General features: G+C 38.7%; 2 protein-coding genes across 3 annotated transcripts in view; one reads left to right on the forward strand and one right to left on the reverse strand.

Annotated features, from left to right (window-relative positions):
* pip4k2aa (phosphatidylinositol-5-phosphate 4-kinase, type II, alpha a) overlaps window positions 1-1,228 on the reverse strand; it is a 31,228-nt gene extending 30,000 nt beyond the window's left edge. The window contains exon 1 of the mRNA XM_026938206.3: window positions 225-1,228. Coding sequence (XP_026794007.1) covers window positions 225-365 — 141 coding nt within the window. The 5' untranslated portion in view covers window positions 366-1,228. The remainder of the gene's footprint in view (window positions 1-224) is intronic.
* Window positions 1,229-4,199: 2,971 nt separating this feature from the next.
* armc3 (armadillo repeat containing 3) lies at window positions 4,200-16,259 on the forward strand. Of its 2 annotated transcripts, XM_026938109.3 has the most exons (17): window positions 4,200-4,278; window positions 4,455-4,540; window positions 4,640-4,757; window positions 4,883-5,008; window positions 5,139-5,207; window positions 5,460-5,635; window positions 7,869-8,063; window positions 8,837-9,020; window positions 9,361-9,513; window positions 9,839-9,947; window positions 10,779-11,028; window positions 11,805-11,941; window positions 12,393-12,561; window positions 13,471-13,571; window positions 14,422-14,616; window positions 14,694-14,856; window positions 15,815-16,259. In XM_026938109.3, the coding sequence occupies exons 2-17, from the start codon at window positions 4,493-4,495 to the stop codon at window positions 16,019-16,021; spliced, it is 2,400 nt and encodes a 799-aa protein (XP_026793910.3). In that variant the 5' UTR covers window positions 4,200-4,278; window positions 4,455-4,492; the 3' UTR covers window positions 16,022-16,259. The 2 variants fall into 2 exon arrangements, with proteins under 2 accessions (XP_026793910.3, XP_053083829.1); XM_053227854.1 differs by lacking the exon at window positions 9,361-9,513.
* The last annotated feature ends 762 nt before the right edge of the window (window positions 16,260-17,021 follow it).

A 17,021-nucleotide genomic window follows, 5' to 3' on the forward strand; every position in this document is an offset into this window, starting at 1 on the left:
ACCGTGACAATTTCAAACCGCAGTACCCCTAACGCATAATCCAGCATACGTACACAGCAAATACGTGTTCCTGTTGCATGGTACGACGCATGAATATAAACTGAACACTACAGAAAGCAGAACAACCATAAGAGTTTGTAGTCAGCAACTTTTTTTACATCTACGTCTCATTAATGCATTAGAGCAGAGGATCTGATGATGAAGCACACATCTCCAGGACTTACCGAATGGTTGACTCCCCACATGAGCACACTGAGCAGAGGGTCGCTGGCTCGAAACAGCTTCACTTTCTGAGCCACGAAGTGCTTTTTCTTCGTTTTCGTTTTACTCGCCAGCGATGCAGCCATGTTACTGGCCGTGGCCATTTCACTTTGTGCAACAAGAAATTAAATCTCACAACACCCAGTCCTTCTTTTTTTTTTCACCAACGCCTCAGAGTTTCTAACTGTCTCTCAGTTAATTGGCACTTGGCATAGCTGTCCAACCCAACTCACCACCTCGGATAATCTCAGCTCTTCACACCCAACAGCAAGCTGCAGAGATATAATACATGCAGTTCATCGATATAATATACAATATTCCGCTTTTATGCTCAATTCTGCTTCGTAGCTAAAACGAGTCGCGAGCTGTACTTCCAATAAGCGTGCTCCAGCTGTGGGCCAATAACTACTTACTAGCAAGACAGTTTAGCTAGCTGACTGGCTAGCTACCAAGCTTCCATGTCAATTTAAGCTTAACCACCCAAATTTCACGCAAAACGAACTGAAGGAAGGATGTTGCTACAAGGACGTGCAGCCAGCCAAAGATTAAGAGTACGCTGTTTCATTTAAAACGCTGTTAAGCAATAACAGTGGTGCAACTCAGTCGAGACGACGCTAACCTATTAGCATCTAGCTTAGCATAACCGAGAAAGAGTCAGCGCTGACAAGCTAACTGGCTGCCTAGCGGGCTAGCACCTAGCCGACAGCTGAAATTACTCTCAACGCGTTCTCTTTAACGTTGGTCTGTCCAGTCCAGGAAACAGCAAGTTAGAAACAACTGCCTAAAAATCGCGTCCTTGAGTCTTAAAATTTATCTGACGTTATCCAGCTTAAAAAAAAAATCTGTTCGTGTAACTGAACAGTTAGCTAGCGTTTCCGGCACGGCTCTGTTCTGCCCACTGACAGACCGAATCCCAAACCGCGCTGTGCTCTCTAGATAAGTGCACTACTAACGGTATTAAATAGTGACATCTACAGCCGATCTAGTGCACATTATATCCAATACGGCGCAATTTGGGTTTTAGCCACAGCTTGTGGTGGGAGGAGGCCGAAAGGGGTTCCCAAAGATTGACACACTTTCTACGATACGTTGCGGCAAAAGGCGTTTTAGACATGAAATCGGGCCTCCGAAAAATTACTGAATGATACCTGGTATCTTTATGGTGAGGTATTCATTCATGGGTTTTTAAACGATTTTGATACACGATCTCCATCATTCTCCCGACCCGACTTTTACCTCAGTATGACACATCTTACACTGTTCATCATCCCCTCAAGCAGATAACATTACAGAAATACGCAAAAACGGATTAGGGATCCCTTGGATATTTTTTCTCTGACCACAAAACCCATTTTTCCGGCACTACATAGAAATATAGGTAAAAGTCATTGTATTTTGTTGGTTAAATCCACTTAACTGTCAGCAGATTATAGCCTAGGTGAGGAATAAATCCCGACGGGGCGTGCTGTTCTAGAAAAATAATCAACCATGATCATGTTCCAACAGCAGGACGTCAGAAAATGTTTTATTCCTCTTATACAACAGATATTTGCCAACAATTTTGTATTTACTAAAGATGACACGTACATTTTGCCTGTGTATAGTTCCAATAATGTTGTGAAAAGTCTGTGGAACAAGATAGATAGATAGATAGATAGATAGATTTTATTGATCTCCAAGGGGTTATTGCTAGTTATTGCTACAGCAGCAAACACATCAATGTACAAGAACAAAATTATAACATTGAAATTAACACAACTGACAATTAACACAGTACAAAGAGACATCAGTGATTAGGTTCAAAAATACAATATAATAGGGGCAAAAATCCAAGGTGCAGAATAACAGAATAAGTGCAAAATTATGACAAAGTGTAGAACAGCAGCAGAAGACATTTGCAACAACCACCACAAGCGGCAGTGATCCTGTGTTTGCACTGTATGTGTGTGTATACAGGATGAATAAATTCTGTCCAGTTATTCACTCATTCTGAGAAGCTGGGGTGCGTCCTGGTGGGAGGAGATGTGAAGTCTGATGGTAGATGATAGAAATAACCTCCTACAGGCTTCCTAGAACACCGTGGTGGAATGATGTTACTTCCTGTTATCACTTATGTTACGGTAGCTGTAATTTGTTCCCTCACCAGACTCTCTTTCTTTCTGTCTTGAAGTTAACAAGACAAAAAAATGCAGCTTGTCATGTAACAGAGAAACTGCAAATCCCTCTGCCCTGAAGATTCTTCCATGTGGGAAAATTGGTAGATGTTCTTAATACACAGACACCAATCTAAATGAGTGAGATGTTCCAAGCAATTCAGAGGATATGAGAGATTGAGAGGATATGACAGAGGATATGACAGTTATAAAGGCAAAGTACAAGGTAGAAGGTGTTAGAGGACATTTATAACACATTCATAAGGGCATTTTTGTTTAACCAGTATCATTTTTAACATATTATTTGAGCATTTTGTTACTTGTAATAATGAAGGGCCACCTGTAAAACGTATCTTGTTATTATAAATGTCTTTATCTTCTTCAGTTTGTTGTTAAGACATGCAACATTTTTTACTTATCTAAAGATATGCATTCTTCATAGACCTATGGACTGTACACATTTCAGAATCTGTATCTGTTGGTGTCTTCTACCACTATAATAATTGTGACCTATGTGATTCTTTTCAACTCTACATGACCGAATAGACCGTTTTATAGAAGGCAAAGAAAAGTCTGATTAAAATCATGTATCCTAATGAATAAAATTCTTCTATAGGTAGGTTAGCTGATAAGGTCCTGTGACAGTGACAAGAACAGTTAAAATTCTAGGACTACCCCTGAGCCACACTCACCTATTCAGGGAAATGCTCAGCCTGGATCTTTGTTTTGTAATAAGGCTTTCTATAAAAGATAAATCTCAGAGAAGGAAAACTACTTCAGTAAGCTGAATTCTTGGCTGACCTTTGTCTGTTGTAAGTTCCTGCGGATAACAAAAGTCATATATTGTGATTTAAAGAGCTCTTAGGTTACTGTGTCTGAGCTGTGAGTAAGGCCAGTAAAATGATTGTGATATAAAACAATGGAAAACTTGGAAAAAACAAAACATGCCTATATGAGGTCTGTGCACAGCTGAGGAAAAAGCCCATTGAAGTGGCAGGAACAGCTGCAATCTGTGATTTCACTCAGTAATGTAGTAATGCCAAGACCAAGTCTAACAATGGTGGACAGGTGGAGAAACTTGGGCTTGCAGGGATTGAATTTTTACAGAGGGGTGTAGATTTTTTTATATAAGCCCCAAATAGTTCTTACATTATATACAACAGGACTATGCTACATATATGCATCTGTAAACTTGGTGGAAATGCAAACACTTAACTATTCAATAGCTCTGGGTATGTTTTATCAATATGTACATTGTAGTCTAGATAATTCTGCCCAAATCTATCTATCTATTTACATTAAGTTCCCATCCCTTGCATAAACAAACCATGTACTTTATAGCATTAACACACTATAAGAAAGCAGTATTAATAATGCAACTAACATTTGTTTTATTTTATATATATATATATATATATATATATATATATATATATATATATATATATATATATATATATATATATATATATACACACACTTTTTTTTAAATAATAAACCAAATAAACAAGATAATCAGCACTAACATTAAGAAATGTTCAGACCATCAGTGATTAAAATGAAGCCCACAATAACCAACACATTAATGAAAACATTGAAAATGAATTAAATAGTATCTATATTTATAAATGATCTATATCTATATGATGCATTGCTACAATACATTTAGGTGCATCATAACATTAAAAGAAAAAAAAAATATATATATATATATATATATATATATAATATGTAAGTGTCTTATAGCAGAAAGGCACCACAGTGCCATCTACAGACTGAGTGAGCGTTCCTCCGTTTCCTAGCAACCATAAAATAAATACAGGCAAACACACCTAAACCAGAACTGTTAGCTAACTTACTGGAGGTAATGAAATTTTTTTGGTCAGGCTTTTTATACTGAATTTAGTATTCTAAAGCTGTATTTATTTATTACTGTGACAGAATTGGAATTGGCTATTCACTTCAATTAATTGCAATTGCTTAAAAAATTGCTCCAGTTGGTTAAAACACTGTTATATACTGTGTATTATCTTGAGCCAGGTAATAAGTGCATTAAAACCCAATGACTGTATGACAGAATGGGGAAAAAAATAAAGAAGGAAGCTGAACCACAGCCCAAACATGAGGTGAGATGTCTTCCATTTCATTAAATTGTCACTGATATCTAATACAATTGTAATAGTTATAAAATAATTCTTTAACATATTTATTTGTAATCAATTCAGTTTGAACCACTGCCCATTGAGAGCAAGAGCGCTGCAACAGTGATTCTCATGCTTCAGTCTCCTGAAGAAGAAGTGCTGGTCAAAGCCCTTGAAGCCATCCGTAGATTTGCAGAGAACGGTCTGCATGTGTTGAGCCATACATGCACATTAGCTTACTTCATGAAGTTGTACCATGTTAGCCTTTATGTTTGTGTGTGTGTGTGTGTGTGTGTGTGTGTGTATGGGTTTGCTGATATTCTCTAGGTGATGAGAACAAGAGCTCTCTGATGGCTTTGGGGGCAGTGGAACCACTCACTTGCCTTATAACACATGATGATAAAACTGTTTGCAGAAATGCTTTCACGGCTCTGGGAGTCATGGTTTCGGACAGTAAGTCAGTTCAGAAATGGCTCTAAGTGTTTGTATATTAACTAATAGCCTGAAAAAAAACTGATAAAATGATAACAGTTGAGTTGAGCTGTTACAATGGCTGTTGTTTCGTTTTTTTGCATTTGAACAGATGATGTCAAACGACTGATCAAGAAACTGAATATTATTCCATCTATCATCACCAAACTGGCACCAGAAGGTACTGTTATATTCAGTTGTGTGGTTTTAATTTATAAAACATTGCAATCTTCAAATCTCAATGCACCGTGCTATCTATCTATCTATCTATCTATCTATCTATCTGTCTAACTATCTAACTGTTTACTTGTCTATCTATCTATCTATCTATCTACTTGTCTGTCTGTCTGTCTGACTGTATGACTATCTATCTGTATCTATGCTTCTCTATCTGTCTGTCTCTCTTAAACATGGTCTTATTTAATAAACACAGAAGACGTTATCGTCCATGAATTTGCTACTCTGCTTTTGGCACATCTGTCCGTGGACATCACATGCAAAGTTCAGATCTTCCAACACGATGGGCTGGAACCTCTCCTTCGTCTTCTGTCCAGCCCCGATCCTGATGTAAAGAAAAATTCTGTGGAATGCATCTATAATCTTGTTCAGGTAAGGCAGAGAGATTAATATCACTTCAGTTTAACTTTTAAAATGAGTGTGATGCTCCGCTGGCTCTGATACATGGACACTGATCCCTATGATTCAAACCGGGTTCAGATCTAACCCTAACCCTAACCCATTTGCAAGATATAATTGAATCCAGCACTACCCGCTATATGGCCCATTTATGTTTAAATAACGCACATTAATTTGTGTGAGATGATTATTCTGTATTACATTATTATTTATACCACACTATAGTTGAAATCTCAAATCTGGTTAGTCATTAGTTATTGTTTCTATAATAACATATCTATAGAAGATATATACACCTATCAGTCATAACATAAAAACCACTGAGAGGTGAAGTGAATAACATCGATTATGTTGTTACAATGGCACCTGTCAAGGGGTGGGATATATTAGGCAGCAAGTGAACAGTCAGTTCTTGAAGTTGATGTGTTGGAAGAGGGAAAAATGGGCAAGTATAAGGATCTGAGTGACTTTGACAAGGGCCAAATTGTGATGGTTAGTTGACTGGGTCAGAGCCTCTCCAAAATGGCAGGTCTTGTGGGGGTGTTCCCGGTATGCAGTGGTTAGTACCTACCAAAAGTTGTCCAAGGAAGGACAACCAGTGAACCGGCAACAGGGTCATGGATGTCAAAGACTCACTGATGCACGTGGGGAGTGAAGGCTAGCCCGTCTGGTCCGATCCCACAGAAGAGCTACTGTAGCACAAATTGCTGAAAAAGTTAATGCTAGCTAATGCTGATAGAAAGGTGTCAGAACACACAGTGCATTGTAGCTTGCTGTTTATGGGGCTGCGTAGCCTCAGACCAGTCAGAATGCACATGCTGACCTCTGTCCAGCACTGGAAGCACCTATAATGGGCATGTGAGCATCAGAGCTAGAGCATGGAGCAGTGGAAGAAGATGGCCTGGTCTGATGAATCACGTTTTCTGTTATATCATGTGGACGGCCGGGTGCATGTGTCGCTCGGGAAGAGATGGCACCAGGATGCATTATGGGAAAAAGACAAGCTGGCGTAGGCAGTGTGATGCTCTGGACAATGTTCTGCTGGGAAATCTTGGGTCCTGGCATTCATGTGGATGTTACTTTGACACGTACCACCAACCTAAACACTGTTGCAGACCAAATACACCCTTTCATGGCAACGGTATTCCATAATGGCAGTGGCCCCATTCAGCAGGATAATGCACCTTGCCACATTGCAAAAATTGTTCAGGAATGGTTTGAGGAACATGACAAAGAGTTCCAAATTCCCCAGATCTCATCTGTGGGATGTGCTGGACAAACAAGTCTGATCCATGAAGGCCCCACCTCGCAACTTACAGGGGTTAAAGGGTCTGCTGCTAATGTCTTGGTGCCAGATACCACAGCACAATATTATAGGCAGGTGGTTTTAATGTTATGGCACATCGGTGTATGTTTTTATTTCATAGGCAATTTCATTCAACTGTTGACCATGGAAAAATAAAGTAGTAAGCAAAGGAAGGAACTCAGTTTGCCCACTTATGGCTATATTTACAACAGGTGACAGAATTTTTCAGGATGTTGAGTCATTTCTCTATCAGATATGATGGGTCTTTACACACAGAGTAGTCTCACCCAGCAGCCACACTGCACTAATTTATAGAGTGACATCCTTTTACTGAATATTCTCAGTAAGGCATAGTTTTTTCTTCACTTATGTTGCAGCTATTTCAAACAAAAATCCATAATAGTGACATTTTCTTAGCAATTGATTGAGACTGGGGAAAAAATGATTTTTAAAAAAGTTTTTCAAAATTCTCTTTCGAAAGATTTTTGGCATTTACTCATACAATATCATAACCATACCATTATGTAGGCTTACACAGTTGTTATGAAGTACTTCTTATTGTATTACTATGTAGACACTAGGGAAATATATTAGGCCTAGTGTTTTTTAAATAAAATTATAATGTTATGTTTCAAAAGCAGCAAGTGGTCATAATAGAAAAAAAATAAAGTATTATTTTTATATAATAAAAATTAAGATTAATCAAGATACTGTAATATATTCATTTTAAACTATACCTTTTGTATTCATTTAAGTCTCTTTCATAATTAATATACTGTATGTTTGCTGCAAATGTCTTACAATTTTGCCTATTTGCCTATTTTACAGCATTTCACATCTATATGTATAATTTATTTATACTGTGTATATCAGCCAATAAGTAGTTTTCTACATCCTTAGGAATGTTCTAGTCGGGTGGCAGTGCATAAGTTGAATGGACTCCCACCGCTACTGGAGCTGCTGGGCTCTGAATTTCCCATCATTCAGCAGTTTGCTCTACGCACTCTAGACAGCATCAGCACAGACAGAGAAACCCGTGCAGCATTCAGAGAGCAGCAAGGATTCGATCGACTCCTGGAGTTTCTTACAAACAAAGTGAGCTCGTTATCAATACCACAAATCATGATGAACATAAAAATAATCAGGGCTTGTTTTGTTTGCTGTATTTACAAAAAGAATGTCTATTTCCAGCTACTGTGTCCCTTGGAATATGTTGCATCATTTGCAATGTGGCAACTTTTTAAAGATTAGAAAAGGGAAAACTGTATTTCTACATAGTTCTGATAGGCTGTTAATGTCTACAGCAGCTGCCTCATCAGACTTTTACTGTATGTTTGTCTTAAAAGGGGTCACTGCAAAAATCAGGTGATTATGGGTGGTTCTTGTGGTGTGATTTTGGACAGAATGCAGTGCTCTAGTGAAAAACAAATGTTAGTTAGCTATGTATCCATGGTTATTATCTAAATAAACTTTTCCTAGTTTTTCCTTTCCCATTCAAATTACTGGCATAAATTAAATTCCTATTCATTCTGACTAGTTTCTTAAGAGCCATCCTTTTAAGAATATTCTAGCAATTTCCCTCACCAAATAACTGAACCGTCACACTGCCACTGCTGTGTAATATGGCATTTAATATCCTCCTTGTAAAAGTGAAGCTGTAGACAGATTCGGTGATATATTGAAAACTTTAATACTGACCTGTACAGTTATAGAGTGCTTTTGGCATATCATTCTACCCCGGGTGTCGATAGTGTAACTGCTTTTCTTATATATTATCACAAAAATTGATATGAACTTGCAAGAAAGCCTTTTTTTTTACAGTGTTCTTATTTTGCTGATGCTATAAATCACCTTGTCAATCCTGGCAGGAGTTTAGTGACCTGCACTTGGAAGCTCTGAAAGTCATCTCAAACTGTATGGAGGACGCTGAGTCCATGCAGCTTATTCAGGGGAATGGAGGCCTGGAGAAGTTGCTGCAATTTATCATCACACCCACCGCTCATGATATCCAGGCTAATGCGGTTAAAGCTATCAGCAGAGCAGCACAGCGTAGTATGCAAACACAAACACAAACACTAGTACTACTATGCTAAACCAACTGCACATTTGGTTTAAACTTGGACTAATCCAAGATGCTTCATCAGTTATAAAGTCAATCATGAGAACTGTTTAAAACTGATGAAGCTCCTCTGATGAGTTGGAAAATATATTCAACATTATAATACAAGTACAGAAGCGCTGATACAAAACTTCTAGACATTTCAGAATGTCATGTATCATTCGAGACCTTTACAGGGACATCAAATTTCTCTGTAAATTGCATGCTGGTGAACAGTTTCCTTCCTGTTGCTTTTATCAGTGTTGCATCAAAATGCTGTGTTGAATCACCTAGGTGAAAACCGAAAGATCCTGCATGAGCAAAATTTTGAAAAGGCCCTCATTGGATTGCTTGTAGTGGAGAACGACAACATACGTACTGCTGCATGCCAGGCAGTGTCAGCCATGAGCAAGAACCTGAGCAGCAGAGACACTTTCAGACAATTTGGTATTGTTCCCGATTATAATTGATTGAGATTTTAAAGATTTTTAAAAAAAAATTAATTATTTTTATTTATGGTTTTTTTCCAATTCACAAAATGCTGTGGATCAGCTAAGACATGTTTGGGGTCTATATTTCTGTCAAAAATGAGCATTGCTTTGTTAGGAAAATTGAGCAGTGTTTTAAAACTTTGTTTTATAATGTGGTTGGTGAGCTTTAATACCAAGTAGCTAGCAGTGCAAGTCTGCACTCTCAGTTGTAACTGACAGTTGTGTTGATTGCCACATACTGTGTGAGGAAATCTTGAGTAATGAAGGTGTGTGTGTTTCAGATGGGATCAGACCTATTGTGCAGCTGCTGAGCAGTGAGGGAAATGAGGTAAAAGAGGCTGCGGCAGAAGCCTTATCAAGCCTTACCCACGGAAACCAACTGAATGCATAGTGAGTGCATGTTCAGTGACACTACATGTTGTCAATGGGACTAAATCATATATATTTACATGACCCAGCTGCTATGTAAAATTCCAGGATGGATAAGATTATGATAAGGGGTGAAGTTAGCACTTATGTTGAATCAAATGGCAACTGTAGAACTGTAATTGAATGTAAATATGTTACATAATACAGCCTTCTGCTTGGGTGTCAACCATAACACACAATTCTGGTATGAGTCATGTCACAGATCGGTCAAATACACACACCTCCTGTCAGAAGTAAGAAAACAGTCCTCTCCAATGCTTAGTGGTACACGCTTGACACACTTATGGCTGTGATCGCTGCTTGGTGGGACGTGCACCCCGTTATGGTCTTTCTGACATCCTTATTTCAATTTACATGAAATCCAACAATCTCTTAAGCTGTAAAATAAATTTCATAGACTCCCTCAGTGCAAATTTATATGAAGAATATAATCCTACTATTCACATATGAGGCTCAATATTCAGATGTGTACAGCAACATTCTAGTTATTTATTGGACCTGTATCGGTTTCCATTGACAGAACATATTAGGCCCAATTTGACATTAAGCCTACTTGTTTTGAGTTATTGAGGTTTGGATTTCAGCCGTTCAGTTCAGGTGAGAAGTCAAACAGACTAACACCTATATAAATTCAATAATAAATAAAATAACTTTGATAACGGTGGATTGTATTTCCACAATATTAAAAAATAAATCACAGACCACATTGGGTATGCTTCCTGGACCCCCTGGGGTTGCCAGACCACAGTGTTTATTAATAAGGAAATGCTGCACTTCTTTATCCTCTTTCAGTGCTGTTTATGAAGCAGATGGAGACAAGCTGCTTGTCCAGCTCCTACAGAATGGCACTCCTGCAGCAGTAGTGCATGCAGCAGCTGTTCTGAGCAGCATGGCTTCACAGGAAGTGCTTCGCTGTAGCATTCTCTCCCACGGAGCCATGCAGGCACTGCTGAAACTGCTACACTCCACTAATAAACCCATACTCATCAGCGCCACCCAGGCTGTAGCTGCGCTCGCCTGTGATGCAGAGGGAAGGGCTGAGGTATGTCTCTATTGACACATTACCACTATACTTTACAGGTAATTTTACTAATGGCTAACATTCAGAGTTTCTAACAGAATATACTGTACCATACAGCTGTATATACTGTGAATATACTAAAAATAATTGATGAAGTTTTTTTGTCTGAATGAATTTATCAGAATAGATGCAGAATAGATGAGACACTAGAAATGTATATTTTTAATATAAACCATATTCATTTATAATCTTTTGTAACAGGCAGTGTGTGCAGGTCAAAATTACTAATTTTAATTTTTAACGAAATTGGAACAATACTACAAATTATTGAAAAGTAATGTCTTATCTGACAGGGATGACAATCAATCAAATCCTTTATGATCCCTCAAAGGGAAATTTGGGAAAAGACCATACAGAACATTATGAAAAATCACAGAACAACAAATGCTGTAACACAAATAACACAAATATGCATATTTATTAATTCATATAAAAAAATTAGATATACAGGAGATAAAATGCATTTTGGCGACACTCATATGTATCACACAAGAGCCCCTGTGCCGTAGCATGAATTAAAGGCAAAGATAAAGATTAACAAGGTGTAATAAAAGTACATAACAATGGCTGATGCTGATGTAAATCTGCAACAAAAAAGTAATTTTTCCATTTACTGTTCAATTTCTCATTCACCCTCCCACCTGTGCACACACTTCTGCCATCAGGATTAGACCTGATACCACAAGAGAGTTGTATGTAGTGCATGATTAAGAACAAATTTGATTTTTTTGATATAGTTAAGAAATGTTGGAGGTCTGCCCCAACTGGTTAACCTGCTGACATCAAAAGACACTGAAATCCGGCGAAGTGCATGCTGGGCAGTGACTGTGTGTGCTAATGATGAACCAGCAGCCACAGAAATGTGCAGATTAGGGTGAGATCATATTTAACATTCATTTACATTAATATATAAATATATAAAAGCAGGGTTTTTTTTTTCTATCTGCATGAACATAGTTGTTAGTACATAGCCACAATTAACCACAGTAAACCACAGTGTATAAAGAAGATGTAGCTGACACAATCCAAAATGATGTTTAAATGCAGTGGCACTCCTTGGCATAGATAATGTAGGCAATAGCACAGGGAGGCAGCTTGCCAGGGGAGGGACTTTGACGTTGTGTTTTGCATGTAATGTTTAGGAAAAGCCAACAGAGGGCATTAAAGCTCCACTTTATTATAGCACTCTGTATTATAGTCCATCTTCCCTTAAAATTATTATTATAAATATGATGTCAGTGTGCCCTGTACTTTTCCTTTACCTCACCTGAGTCTTATTTTGTTTACTATTCATCCTTTAAATGCTTGTGGCTTTGGTACTGCAGGGCTTTGGAGATCCTCCAGGAGATCAACTGCTCACTGAACCGTAAGAACAAGTTCAGTGAGGCAGCCTTTCAGAGGCTGTTGAATAGCAACCTCTCGGTAAAATACAGCCTTACAGGACATCTCTTCACCACTGATATCACTACAGACGGCTTCTATGATCCAGGACAGGTAAATAAAGAAGTATTAATCCAGATTTAATGAATCTTCCCTGAGTAATCAAGTCATCTTCCCTGAAGCAGTCAGATTACTGAACATCCTGCTGCCTCCCAATGCTCACCTGGTCTAGTCAAACTCCTAACCCAGTATGACTCAAAAACATTGCACACTGCACTTTACAATGCCGCATTAGACGCTTTATATTTACAGTTACAGCCCATGTTCTGTGTTGCACCATGGTCCTGGAGAAACGGCAATTCGTTCCAATGTATACAAGCTATGTAGAGGAATGACAATAAAAACCCACTTGACTTGACTTGATGAATGGTTCATTCACTGATTCATCCACAGTAACTGCTTTATCCTGGTTAGGGTTATGGTGGATCCAGAGCCTATCCCTGACCACTGGGTGTGAGGTGGGAATACACACTGGATGGGATATCAGTCTATCACAGGGCACAGCAAAATTAAACTGTGTAATCTAATTGAATTAAGTTCAAAAGAAATCTATATAATCTTCTGCATTACTTCCAGCTATCCATAATAGCTATACAATTGTGCCCCGAACTTTCTTGCTTAGCTTATTAGCTATTGCTCATCCTTCGGTGTGTTTGTGTTGTGAATGCCGACAACCTCACCTCTTGTTATCTTGTGTGTAATGGTACCAAATAGCTATATGAAAAAAAAAACTTCTGGTTGTCCAGAATGGCCCCTATAATATTATATTAATATTATAATATTAGAGCCATGATATTAAATACTGTGTCCTAAACCATATCTGCATCTAAGTGACATTGCTGAAGAAGTGATTGTGATTTGTGACAGATATTTACAGAAAAGATCTCAGGTGTTAGCTTTGCCGAAGTGCTCATTTAACTCTAATGAGTATCATTTGCCTATCTGTTCTATTTCCTCTCATAGACCAGAGATGGTCACAGGGTTCCTGATCTTGAAGATATAGCAAAGCAGGTTATCAACCAGCACCGAGCCATCATTGCAGTTAATGGAAACCCCCCAGCTGAGTATGTCAAGGCCAAAGATTATGCCTTTGCAACATATTTTACTGCTTTCTATATGAATTGGGTTACTTGACTTGCTAAATGTATGTATAGTACATATAATAGTGTATACATGCAAGATGTCTGAAAACATTGTTGCAGATGACATTTTAGTTTCGTACATCTTTGTGTCTGACCAAGGCAGTTTCACTTCTATCCTTTTCAAAAACAATTGCTTGTGAATTCAGTTCAACATATTTAGTTGACGTCAAAAGAAGTAAGTACCACAGTAAAATATACCATAGTCTGTTTATGACAGATGTGAGGCTAAAATCTAATATCTATCAGTAGCTCAATAATGAAACTATTAGAGTTGAGCCATGCATAATACACTACATGGCCAAAAGTATGTGGACACCTGACCATCACACCCTTATGTGGGCCTTCCCCAAACTGTCGCAGCAAACTTTGATGCATACAATAGTCTACCAAGGCTATTGTATACTTTGTTTGCAGTAGCGTTAAGATTTCACTTAACTGGAACAAAGGGGCCCAAACCTGTTCCAGCTTGACAATGACCCTGTGCACAATCTCACTAATGCTGAATGGCCAAATCCCCACAGATTCCCAGAAGAGCGAAGGTTATTATAACAGCAAAGGGGGAATAAATCTGGAATGGGATGTTCAGAAGGTACATATGGGTGTGATGGTCAGGTGTCCACATACTTTTGGCCATATTGTGTATCACAAGGTTTTATCGATATCATTATAAGAATGATGTGAGGCAAACTATCACACACACTTAAAAGCAGATAGACAGCTACATTCCTGAATTCACTACTCACATTCTTTCTTGTCTATCTAACTTTTTTAGTAAATCAAAAGGCAAAGGGTGGCAGGAGGATGAGAAACAGAGGTGTGACGATGAGTGTAAACCCCAGCAGGAAGCAGTAGAGGAGAAGCCATGGACACTGCCATATGATGCTCAGTTCAACAGTCTGATCAAAGAGACATTCAAATCTGTCCTGCCCTTACATGAAGAGGTGGAAATGTACACTGCCCTGGCTAAGTGAGTTTTAAAAATTTAACATTCATAAGCTGTTTGGTAAAGCCGAATGTGTGATGTGTGGTAAATATTCCACTTAGGTTGGTGTGTGATGCAATGGGGGGCCCGGTAGATATTGAGAAACAACATGATTTTCTTTGGGAGCTTCACCTGAGTGAGCTGAAGGTTGAGATGCAGTCAAACATCATTCCTATCGGCAAGATCAAAAAGGGAACCTACTATCACAGAGCCCTACTCTTCAAGGTATTGATCCAGTCCTCTATCCTTTTACTGTTCTGTTTTATAGCAATAAAACTGTAACATTTATATAAGATCCCCAGTTGTAGTATAATTTCTTTCATAATACTTGGTTATGCCTCCTCTCACCTTAATAACAGCACTAACCATGAAATAATGTGAAAGAATATGAAACCATAATTAGCAGCCGAGCGCCGTAGGAACTGATTAGCTCAGAGTCTCCCCAGCTTTCCTTACAGATACAATATGTGACTCTATCATTGTGGGTTATGAATGTCAGCAGATCACACAAGGGGTTTGAATGCAAATGCCGGTTTTATTTTTAAAAAGGCAGACAATCCAAAAGGGGCAATGTAAACTTCTGCACTCAGCGAACAGAATACACTAGGCAAGGGTTAACTCAAACTAACACAGAACTGACTTAAAGCCAGAATAGTAACAGATATTAAGGCTTGGAAAAAACTCTGGCTAAAAGCGAGACATTCAACGAATGTCCAGGCTTGGTGTGATTTTGAAGAGATTAATTAGTGCTTAATTAGTTATCAGTGGAGATGTGAATGCAGAAATGAGTCATGTGACTGGCCTTGAGGTTCTTCTATGGTGCTGAGGATATTAGGAAATGGAGTTTTGAATGAGGCTGGCAGTGACAAGAAAATGAAATGTTAGTAATGATAGCAATTACCAAGCTAATTTATAACCGAGATATTGATATTGTGGGCTGTAATTTAAGTAAACGGTAAGATGTATGAGTTAACACAGTATGGAGACACAGTAAGGAGACAGTTAGCTTACTTAGCTTAACATCCAGATGTGGAATCTGAGATCACACTGGCAAATGACACACTGTAAATTTACACTGGCAGGGAAAATCTTGTTAGTCATAAAAGTGTTATGATTGCTCTATCACTGCTGGATTTGCATGCAGCACTCTACTTCTAGTTCATTAACACACTGCGCTCTACAGGTTTTGGCAGACAGGATTGGCTTGAGCTGCAGTTTGGTGAGAGGACAGTACAGTCGTGCCTGGAATGAAGTTCTGCTCCCCTCCACCACCACAAAAGCTACTGGATTTTACCCTCAACTTCAGACTTACATCATAGATCTCATGCACAAACCTGGAACCCTTATGAAGTGTGGCACGCCTGCTGCTGTACAGTACCAGACAATCTAAGAAAAACACATTAGCTCAAAGTTTATAGCTTTCCTTTAGCCCTCTCTGCTCTACACTCCATCTCTGTACTTTTGACCATTAGGCTAATCCTGTTCAATCAACAATTAATCCACCCACTGAATGTGCTATGTTGCAATAACCCACTGATATTCACTATGATGCTGACACAACTGAATTAAATATCTTTGGTATTAAAGCGATAGTAATAACACTAGTAAATATAGATGATCAACCAAAACATGTCTGGTGTCCAAAATTTGTTTCTGTAGTTTTCCACAAGCACAAAGCTGTTGTTGCTAACAATTAAGAGGATGATGTCTTTTGAGGCAAGTGTGTAATAATGTAGACATGCAGTTTGTATGATGATAAACTGGAAGCTGTAAGTTTCCTTTACTTGTCAGAGTTCCAGTGCAAAACTGAAGGAAGGAAATTGAGACGCCATCTACATTTGGGTGATCAACAACATTTGGGGGAAATTTCACTTTCATGTCTTCTTGTAGTTTCCAGTAGTATGAAATATGCAATTTGTGTCTCAATGATGTTGCACCGATTTTTTTTCACCTGCTACTTTCAGCCATCTGTATAATGTGTGCTGTAAATAAGTCAGTGTTGTAAGGCAGCAAGTGGGCCTCAGAGATGTTCTGCTACACTAAATGGCCAAAGTTTGTGGACACCTGACCATCACACCCATATGTGAGCTTTCCCCAAACTGTTGCCACAAAAATGGAAGCACAGGATGGGATGTATAGGATGTCTTTGTAGCATTAAGATTTCCCTTCACTGGAACTAAGGGGCCCAAACATGTTCCAGCATGACAATGCCCCAATGCACAAAACGAGGTCTGTGAAGACATGGATTGCCAAGGTTTGAGTGGAAGAACTCGAGTGTCCTGCACAGATCCCTGACCTCAACCCCACTGAACACCTTTGGGATGAACTGGAAAGCTGACTGCACCCCAGGCCTCCTCGCCCAACATCAGTGCCTGACCTCACTTATGGCC

The sequence above is a fragment of the Pangasianodon hypophthalmus genome, chromosome 22, assembly GCF_027358585.1.
Source record: "Pangasianodon hypophthalmus isolate fPanHyp1 chromosome 22, fPanHyp1.pri, whole genome shotgun sequence".
NCBI lineage: Eukaryota > Metazoa > Chordata > Actinopteri > Siluriformes > Pangasiidae > Pangasianodon > Pangasianodon hypophthalmus.